General features: G+C 39.6%; 1 protein-coding gene across 1 annotated transcript; it reads right to left on the reverse strand.

Annotated features, from left to right (window-relative positions):
* Positions 1–4,634: 4,634 nt before the first annotated feature.
* On the reverse strand, positions 4,635–9,898 carry LOC144640326 (neurotrypsin-like; the record flags this gene model as incomplete). Its single annotated transcript, XM_078499500.1, has 4 exons — positions 4,635–4,955; positions 8,035–8,355; positions 8,964–9,275; positions 9,587–9,898. Coding segments are annotated over 4 exons (1,266 nt in total), but the record flags the coding sequence as incomplete, so codon positions are not given.
* Between the last annotated feature and the right edge of the window lie 1,045 nt (positions 9,899–10,943).

The following is a 10,943-nucleotide window of genomic DNA, read 5'->3' on the forward strand; positions in this document are numbered from 1 at the left end:
ATGTGTTTTAGTTTTGCTCACTTTGGCTACAGTTTATGCTCGAAAAAGTCTACCTATCTTATGTATAATTTACTGTTTTGTATTCATATAAAAATTAATTTTAGAGGATGGGATAATTGATCTGACCGCAAAAATACAAAGGTCAAGTTTCGTGTCATATTTACCGACTTTGCCGCTCACACTGTGTAACTCGCACTGTGAAAGAAATAAAACAATTCAAAGCGAAATGTCTTCACAAAGTAGTCTCGAAGCGTGTCATATTTTATCCTGGTGGTTCTGTTTCATTAAATTGCTAACTATTTAACACTGGTAAAAGTTATTTTTAGTTCCGGCTGTATCGATTCTGTCAAGTTTTTCGAATACCTCAGTCTGTGTGTCAACAACATGAATTTTGCAAATACATGTACAGTATGTGTTCATAAACAAGATGATGATCTTATCGACAAGCGTATCTATAGGAGAACATCGAAAAATGAAGTAACTGTGTTCAACTGCTTGTATATTTTCCTTTTAAGAGTGCGGGTCCTCGACTTGATATTATACGCCAGAACTGATTACATGTTTACCAAGAACTGCAAGAACTGGAATTAGATGTCTGTCTGAATGTCTGTTGATTTCCTGTTTAACAATAAAAAAACACTCTTGGCTATAAAGCAAAAGATACTATACCACCAGCAGCAGCTTACCATACATGTCCAAACATAACAAGTAACGATTCTCGGCTGGTTGAGCAAATACCAAACACATTCGAAAAGGCGATCTCCACAGCCGTTGTCAGTCGTCGTCACGCTCTCCACTTCGCTCCACTGTTCCCAAGCTGTCTGCCTTTCTCCCGTTTGCAATTTTTACACAGGTTCTCTGTCTTTTTACCGCGGCATTCACAACCAATCTCGACTCACTCTTTGTACCTCCAGACTCTTAAAATCAAATTCCATCCTTTGGATAGCGGGGAAAGGGAAGGTTTTATACGGGTGTTGGGTGGGGGGGGGGGGGGGGGGGGTAAAGGGGTCAAGGTTTATTTTGTCATTGATCTTATTGTCCCACAAAGTGACTGACCAGATTACCAGAATTGCAGAAGTAATCGTTACCTTAAGGTTGCTATTTTTAGCGGCTACTTATTTAAGCCATTTTTCTGAGCAATATTTAGTGACTATTTAATTTAGCGATTTCAGAATTTGTTTTTTTAAACCAGGCCCTTGTGTGGGAAATGGTCTAGGCAAACTCTCTTTCGAAGAAAAAACTGTGGCAGCTACAATTCTTTTGCAATGAACTTGGACTAGCTGTTCCTGTTCCACAAGTGAGGAAAAGGGCTCTTTATGTGGTCCTGTTGCAAGAACTTGTCCAGGAATGTAGTTGCATGAATGCGGGACCAAGTTAAAATGCTCTGTGTTCTGTTGCGTCTGCAACTATTAAAAGCAGTGGCGGATCAAGAGGAGAAGCCATTGGGCCCTGGTCCCCATTATTTTTAGGCTAAACCGAGGCCCACGGGACCAAGAAAAATCATCTTCAAGAGCTATTAAATTTCAGGTCAGGATGATTGGGGCCCCCACCTACCTAAAGGTCTGGATCCGCCACTGTTTAGTACACATAAGCTAGCTCCTAATAAATTGTCCAATACTAAGTGTCGTCGTACTAGCCGTGCATTTAAAATTACTGTTTTATACACCTCGAGTGACTTCTAGTACACGCATCTCCAAGCTACGTGAGATCCGACAAAGAATTGTGCTAAAGTCTTCCTAACGTTGTGGTGGCCCGATCTGCATTTAATCGTCCCACATATCCTAAAATAAGGCAAGGGGCAAACCTTTAAATACTGAGAAGTGGAGACAGGAAATGATTTCCGACCAATTTTTTTCTGCAAGGTTGGTCCTTTTCTTCTCTCTACTACAAGGTTTTTTGTCGCTGTTGTTTCTTTTTTTTAAGTTAAACCTCTCTTCCTGAATTCCTATCCACCTCAGTATCTGCGGGCTGAGGGCCAACCCTTAGCTAGTTCCCAGGCTGCTGTCAGTACAACATACCTCAAGGGTGCAATTTTTAACGGCTTCTAATTTTAGTGATTTGAGCGAGTAGCACGAAAATCGCTAAATTAAGTACTCGCTAAAATTAGTCTTCGTCAAATTTATACTCGTTAAATTTTAGTACCTCCCTCCCCCCTCCCCAAACGAAAATAAATTAATCATAGTCGACATCAAAAATTCTTTTAAGAAATGGGTATCGAAACTTTGTTCTTTCTGACAATGCCGTCTATTGATTCTGTTCTTTTACTGAACATTTATTTCCATCTTAGCTATTACTTTATGAAATACTGGTTTACACTGGGTATCTTTTTTTCTAGGGCCTGCTGTTTTTTTTTTTTTTAAAAAAATCTGAAAATCGCTAAATTACATTGTCGCTAAATCTTGCTCAAAAAAATCGATAAAATTACTACCATCTTAAACCTTAAGGTAACTGATTACACCAGGTAATCTGGTCAGTCACTTCGTGGGACAATAAGATCAATGACAAAATAAACCTTGACCCCCTACCCCCCCCCCCCCCCACCCAACACCCGTATAAAACCTTCCCTTTCCCCGCTATCCAAAGGATGGAATTTGATTTTAAGAGTCTGGAGGTACAAAGAGTGAGTCGAGATTGGTTGTGAATGCCGCGGTAAAAAGACAGAGAACCTGTGTAAAAATTGCAAACGGGAGAAAGGCAGACAGCTTGGGAACAGTGGAGCGAAGTGGAGAGCGTGACGACGGCTGACAACGGCTGTGGAGATCGCCTTTTCGAATGTGTTTGGTATTTGCTCAACCAGCCGAGAATCGTTACTTGTTATGTTTGGACATGTATAGTAAGCTGCTGCTGGTGGTATAGTATCTTTTGCTTTATAGCCAAGAGTGTTTTTTTTTATTGTTAAACAGGAAATCAACAGACATTCAGACAGACATCTAATTCCAGTTCTTGCAGTTCTTGGTAAACATGTATCAGTTCTGGCGTATAATATCAAGTCGAGGACCCGCACTCTTAAAAGGAAAATATACAAGCAGTTGAACACAGTTACTTCATTTTTCGATGTTCTCCTATAGATACGCTTGTCGATAAGATCATCATCTTGTTTATGAACACATACTGTACATGTAAAAATTGTTGACACACAGACTGAGGTATTCGAAAAACTTGACAGAATCGATACAGCCGGAACTAAAAATAACTTTTACCAGTGTTAAATAGTTAGCAATTTAATGAAACAGAACCACCAGGATAAAATATGACACGCTTCGAGACTACTTTGTGAAGACATTTCGCTTTGAATTGTTTTATTTCTTTCACAGTGCGAGTTACACAGTGTGAGCGGCAAAGTCGGTAAATATGACACGAAACTTGACCTTTGTATTTTTGCGGTCAGATCAATTATCCCATCCTCTAAAATTAATTTTTATATGAATACAAAACAGTAAATTATACATAAGATAGGTAGACTTTTTCGAGCATAAACTGTAGCCAAAGTGAGCAAAACTAAAACACATTGAATAAATCAGATCGAAATGTGTTTACTAGTGTTGCGTGACCGTGACAATTTTTGTAGTCAATACATGAAATATTCACTATGCGTTTACTTCTCTCAACGGGTGGTTTTTCAATTGCCCGGGCTGGATTTTTTATATGTTACAGTACCATAATAGTACTTGACGCCGATCTATTTTTTATTCCAAATTTCGATGTACCAGGACACGATTTTTGCCACCAAAGTTACCCTTGTTTCAAGTGTTTACCAAAGTGCTCAAAATACCAATTTTCGGTCTTTAAAAAAGATCTGTTTAATTGCATCGTTTTGCAATATTTTTAGGTTTCTGTGTAGTATATTGGATGCCCCGCATACCTGCCAAAGATAAATTTCATACGTTCAACCTTCTTTCCATACGAGTGTTTTGAATACCCACAAAAATTCGACAAAATTTTATGGCGGCGGGGACGCGAAAACGGCCTTTTAACCTTTTGCCGATTTTCTCAAATATAAAAACCCTTTGAAAATTTTAAATGTCATTTTCGTAAATAGTTCACCAAAGGGTTTCTTTTGACTGAATATGAAGAAATGCGAATTAGGAGTTTTGAAATTTTTTTCTCGAAAATTCCAGTCGGTAGCACTTAATTGTGTCCCCAATTAGTTCATAAGGGCTAAACATTAGACACATAAATAAAGTTTTTATCTTATCTTATCTATCTGTTTCAAAGTTTCGTTGTCCGTCTTAGAGAGGTTTCCGTATTGTAGGGAGTTAAGTTACAGTAACATCTGGCGAGGATCATCGCCAGATGTCCGTCCTATGGAGGTCTCCGTATTATAGAGGTGTCCGTTAAGAAAAAGTTGCTTTCACTCTATAAGAGTAACAGTATGCGTATTGCTCTATGAGTTGTGATAACTTATAGAAGAGATCAATTTTGCAACGAAATTAAGTAATTTCTGTTGTTAGGTGCAGAAAGTGATGTTATAACTTTCTATTATTACTTTGTCATTTTTCTATTGAAATAATAATTGGAAGTCAATATTTGAATCTTAGAACAGTTTATATTGGAAAAGCGAAATTTTAAAAGAAGAATAAACAGAACAAAATATAAAGGACAAAACACTCGAACTGTTCAATGACAACATTTACCTTCATCTCCCTTTGCTGAATCGCGACCTGCAGAACCTTTTGTCTCTTCTCTCAAAGTGATCTCATACTCCGCACTTCCAGCACTGTTTGTAGCCTTGCACATATACACCCCATAATCCTTTTCAACACGGGGAGTGACAACGAGCACATTGTCAATGAGAATGACGTCATCACCAGTCAGCGGCTGACCATCTTTGGTCCAAGTGTAATGAACAGGATTGTCACTTGACATGTAACAGAACAAGCTGCACGTGGTGCCCAATTTGCAAGCAACGGTTGGAGTCGAAATATTGCTGAGGATTTGTGGACCTCCTGGTAAGCCTGATAAAAAAAAAACAATTAAGCGTAAGTTTTAGTGTTTTTTTTCTCCTAGTTTTGCAATTGATTAAATTAGAATATTACTGCATTTTGCAATTGATTAAATTAGAATATTACTAGTAATAGTTGATAGTTTTACTTAATAAGATTAACCTTATAGGTATTACTCTATACGAGTTGCGATTAGTTATTAAAGGCGAGGACAGTTTTTGAGCGAAATTAATACAAAAAATTATGTAGTCAGGTGCAGAAAATGATATTAAACTTTCTATTATTACTTTGTCAATTTTCTATTGAAATAATAATTGGAAGTCAATATTTGAATCTAAGAGCAGTTTATATTGGAAAAGCGCAATTTTAAAAGACGAGTAATCAGAAAAAAATAAAACGAAACACTTGAATAGGCGGTTTGCGTGATGACGTCATTTGACTACAACTACTATCTCTCGCTTTATCTTTGTATCATTCTAATATATAGATTTAGGCAAGCCTAAAAGCGCATCTCCTCGGTTATACTTTTCTAAACCGATTTTTTTTTATTCATGTTATTTTATTAATATATTATTTCACTAAGACCAACAGCAACAAATACGAGCAATAATAATTAATCAATCAAAAAAGGATCATCAATTAGCAGTGTGTATAACCCCAAAGATAAACTAGTAACCCTCGGATGTGCTAGCAAACTAATACCTCCACCATCGTACAAGGGGGTTAGGGTTAGGATTAGGGTTAGGGGGGGGGGGGGGGGGTGGAGCCACTCCCCAGAGTTTTCATCCTATTAAGGTGCAGCAAAATATTTGTGCACTGAGTAGAAGACCCATAGTGTATAGGCTCTTACCGAAAGTGCTCGTAGAAAAAGCATTTAATGCTTAAAGCAGTGCTCGTTTTTTGCCAAAAAAGTGCTAAAATAATGCTAATTTGTTTAAAAAGTGCTCGTGGGTTACATAAAAATGCTCACTTTTTCCCGATTTTTTTTAAACAGAATATTACAATTTTCAGAATTTTAGTAGCATTTTTCATTTTTTGCCTTGCCTGGCGGTCTTCCATTGTTCCTCGATGACAACGTGGATGACGCCATCTTGGGACGAGTGCGATGTACTGGGTTTCTAGAAGGCAACCGCTGACCTATCAAACCTATTCCCCAGGCCTCCTCGGCTCCTTTGACTAAAACGAGGGCAAAATGCATCTGGGAGGCTTTGGACGCCATAAAAAAGTCAGATTGTGCTTTTTAACAAAAAATTATACAAATAATCAGTCGAAAATCCAAAATAATGCTAGCTGCAGTGCTTTTTGCGATAAAATGTAGAAAAAATGCTCGCGAAGCAAAATAGTGCCAAAAAAAGTGCTAGCACTTTCGGTAAGAGCCTAATAGTGTACTCTACAGGATGGCATAATTTTTTGTTGGCTGTGACGTCAAATGTCGTCACATGGTGGTCTGACATCTTGGATTTTGCCATTTTCTTAGTCAGAAAATAATGGAAATTGATGCAAAATCAAGCCAGAATGCTTATGGAATGCAAAAATGATCAAATCGTATAATTCTGTTAAAAAAAAATTGGAAAAAAGAAAGACAAATGTTAAAACGATTTTTTTGCCAGACCTCCTTGTAATTATGCCTTTGTCATGGCAACAACAAATATCATATGAACATATGATTGACACTTGAAAGTTCCTGCAAGACATGAATGAACAGCTACTGAAAGTTTCAGTATTGTAGAATAAATCATCTTGTCAAAATTTTGAATTAAAAAACGTACGGAGGGTGAGGGGGCATCCACGCCTCCCCCCTCCCTCCCCTTGTACATCCGAGGTTTAAGGGCCTGATTACATAAGTCGGGCTGGCTCGGTTTGCTGAGATCTCGGCACGTCTGTTAAACGCAACAAAAATCAACCGGTTAGCCGAGATCCCGGTAGCGCGATTCTGGGATCTCGGCTAGCTGGGCTGAAAAATTTCCATGTAATCGCATTCACCGAGCCAGCATAATTTTGTCTTCCGAGTACAATATCCGACGAAAATGATCAATGCTACTCCTTCTAAATAGGATGTAGAGGTAAAGTAACCCATCGAGCTGCATAAGTGCAAAAAATTTACCACCATATTGTCGGAAAAAGGTGATCAAGATCATAATTCATGCTATGATCATTCGTGTAAAACTGGGCTGAAAGTCATCTCGGCTAACCGGGCTGAAAGTCATCTCGGCAAACCGAGCCAGCCCGGCTCATGTAATCAGGCCCTAACTCTCACAGATTAGATACAACAAAAAAGTGTTGTTCTAAAAAGTATCCCTATCCCCACCACGGCTGTTTTGTTACAGCTGTACATAGCATACAACTGGAAAGTTTCACATGCAGCTCACCCCCCCCCCCCCAAAAAAAAAAAAAATGGGGGCCTATATTTGCTGGAACGGTGACAGTATTATTATTGTCCAATACCAAAAATAACAGCTTTCTGCTAGCACACCGGAGTAAAACTAGCTGCAAGCAAGATAGTGACATTTTGTCATCCTGACAAATAGGGTCCCTCAAAACGATTGCATCTTTTCCCCTTTATATGAAGGTTATATGGGGTTTCGCTTATTGCCAGCCAGCAAGAAAACGGCGCGAACGGTTGAATGGTTTTCAGTTCTGATTGGCTGGCTTCGTTATTTTCTTGTTTCTGATTGGTCCACGGCAGCGGGCTAAAATATATTTTAGCCCGCTGAATTCTCCATTTTAGCCCGCAAAATACGCCACAATGCCCGATGAAATGATTATAATAAGACGACATTCTCCTCTCCCCGGTCGGTTTGCCTTGTGACTCCCCTCCCCCCTCCCCGAGAGTCTGTAGGCGCAGGGCGCGCGCGTACGCAACCAAATTTTTTCGCCTTGATGGGTTTGCAAAAAACATTACCCGCATTACCCATGGTGCTCCGCTCGCGCGCTGCGCGCGGTTGGAGCTCCGCTAATAAGAGCAATTGTTGTTTAAAGCCCACTGGGGATTCATAATTTAAATAATTAAGGAAAAGTGAGTTGAATTATGGTAGTTGTAGTCAAATGACGACATCGTGCAAATGCGCTTTTGGTGAATGTCAACATTTACCATTATTTCCTTTTGCTGAATCGCGATCTGCAGAACCTTTTGTCTCTTCTCTCAAAGTGATCTCATACTCCACACTTCCAGCACTGTTTGTAGCCTTGCACATATACACCCCATAATCCTTTTCAACACGGGGAGTCACAATGAGCACGTTGTCGATGAGAATGACGTCATCACCAGTCAGCGGCTGACCATCTTTGGTCCAAGTGTAATGAACAGCCTTGTCACTTGACATGTAACAGAACAAGCTGCACGTGGTGCCCAATTTGCAAGCAACGGTTGGAGTCGAAATATTGCTGAGGATTTGTGGAACTCCTAGTAAGCCTGAAAAAAAAAAAACAATTAAGTGTAAGTTTTTCATGAAACAAAATGCTAAGTTTTGGTTACTTTCCTCGGCATGGGGCCGGGTTGGGGGGGGGGGACTCGAAGTATACATGACGAGGGGTCCAAGGGAGCTTCATATTGCAGGAGTTTTCGTCTGTCAAGGAAGACGAGTATGAAAGGACAAAATACTTTTCGTAGCTTCTGATGCTACACCTTGTACATGTAAGCATAAGAGAACGATGTAGAAGTGTCAGTCTTAATTGTCGTACAGTAATAAAAATGTGCTTTTAGCTCTTGTCCTACGCTCGAAAAAGCAGAGCAACAGGTAGGGGACCGGCAGCAGTGGAGAACCCTTACGAAAGTCCCTTGTGCCACACTTGTGTCACACTGTCTCCTGAAGAAGAGGGAGAATAGCCCTCGCCTTGCAACCAGGGCAATTTTTCTGCGTCTTTTTCCTTTTCTTTGTTTGGTTTCGTTGTTTTCTCCTTCTTTGGAGAGGAAAGAGAGTAGTCGTTTCTAGTAACACTCGTTTTCTTAAAAGAAATTGTTATTTTTTATATTTAATTTGTAATTTTATTTGTATTTAATTGTTATTTTTTGTCACTTACCCTGGGGCCTGCAAACCACTCCTACATCATCTCCATGGCTACATTTACTGTGCCCCCAATCTCTGCCACAATCGGCCAGGGAGCGTTCGCTTCCTTTACAACTCGTGCCATCCAACCAAATGATTAAGTCCCCAGGTCCAAATGGCGCGCAGCGTAGAGCGGCAAGAGCATCTTTAAATCCCAGCTGACGACAAACTATGTTAGCGCTCTGCAGGTTCCATTCAGGAAGGGAATAGCTACATACAGTCCCCCACAGACCACGATAAAGCAGCTCTACTCGTCCAAGAAACGGTTCAGGACCAACCAGGCGAACTGTTGGGTAAGAACAGAATTTGTCATTTGAAGTTATCTTCGGAAAGGATTGGCGGCTAAATAGGAGTTTTATTTCGAAAGGTCTGAAGACCCGATACTTGCAATTAATACTGATGACTTTTGCCTGTAACAGAGGTGTTGCAAGACATCAACCAAGCGGCTTCAATTTGAGCTACGTGCTTCAAAGAAATAAGGATTTTTCAGGTACAAAACAAACCTTACTGTTAAATATTTGCTAGGACCATGTGAAAAAAATAGTAATTACAGTTCCTGCCGGAGACCTTTGGCAAAGTAATCTTAGAATGCCTTGCCTTCTGATCCAACGCAAACAGCCTTTGTTACTTTTCCGTTTGGACAGTCCTGCTTTTTCAAACCATCATGTGCGCAAGAAAATATCGAGTCTTCATCGCCAGCACATTGCACATTGTTTAGCCAGAAGACACCATTTCCATTGCCGTAAAATGCATTGCTTTTGGAATCAGCTGAGCCTGTATAGCCCAGCGCTCTACAAAACACATCCGCGTCTTTTTTGTCCCAGTTTTCATCACAGATATGCCCCCAGGTGTTATTGTAGTAAACTTCAACGAGTCCTTCTCTATCAGATGGGCCTCCAGTTAAACGAACTGTGGAATTCAATATAAAATTCACGTTATATCCACACACACCTCTCTCCAATGAAAGACTGTACTTATGGAGACAACTTAAGTAAAATGCAATCGAAACCTGAAAGCGTTGTAATTCCATTAAGGTCGCGGGGGACACCTTAGGCTCATCATTATGCATTTATTTAAAGCGTATGCACGAAGTACAACGACTGACATCGACAACTTTACGAGATATTTATGACTGGATAAAAAATATGGGCGCGTGCGCGTGATTTGTAAAAAAATCCTGTTTCTTTGATATTTTAACCAATTTAAACAACACTTAGCGATATACGTTCATATACAGTGTAGGAAGTCTTTGAGCTTGTTTTCATGTAATCACAAAAATATTCGGCATAAACAATCGTGTCCTATTTAAAAACGCATTGTTCTCGCCATAAAAGCGTGGAATATAATTACCATAATTACATCTCTCCTTGGCAAAATGATCGTATTTAGGTCGGGACACCTTCGGAAATCTCAAAGTTTTGACTTTTCCGACAATTTTGTGGCAGAGAATACAGCACGGATACAGAACTTCATGACTTGCCACTGCAGATAGGTAAACTATGAATACTGTAGTGTGTCATAACAGAAGCGGAATTTTAAAAGAGCGCTTTTAGAAAGAGGTAGAAGACATTTAATTCAAATTTGCGCACTTAAACCGCCGTAGTTTGCTGGCAAACTTTAAATTAAAAAATCCGCTTCTGTTATGACACTCTAGAGGTATTGACTGATTAGTTTTTGACAAGATCCCAGTGTGCTGTCTCCTACTCGTTCCGCAAACTCTGCCACAAAATCATGTTTCTCTAAATTTGGCACTCACGAGGCTATAACATCGACGTTAAATGCAATCTACAAAATAAAATACGATATTCACAATCTTTCATCATTTCTTTATGTCTCTGTAAAATTTGAGCTTAATCGCACCCATAACAGCTGAGAAAAAAGCGTTTTAAAAGATGCAGGTCAAGGAAAATTTCCCTTCATGAATTTATTCATGCTGTAGGTATCCCCCGCGACC

This window comes from Oculina patagonica, unplaced genomic scaffold (assembly GCF_052425735.1).
Source record: "Oculina patagonica isolate OP01 unplaced genomic scaffold, crgOcupat unplaced255, whole genome shotgun sequence".
In the NCBI taxonomy this organism is placed as follows: Eukaryota; Metazoa; Cnidaria; class Anthozoa; order Scleractinia; family Oculinidae; genus Oculina; species Oculina patagonica.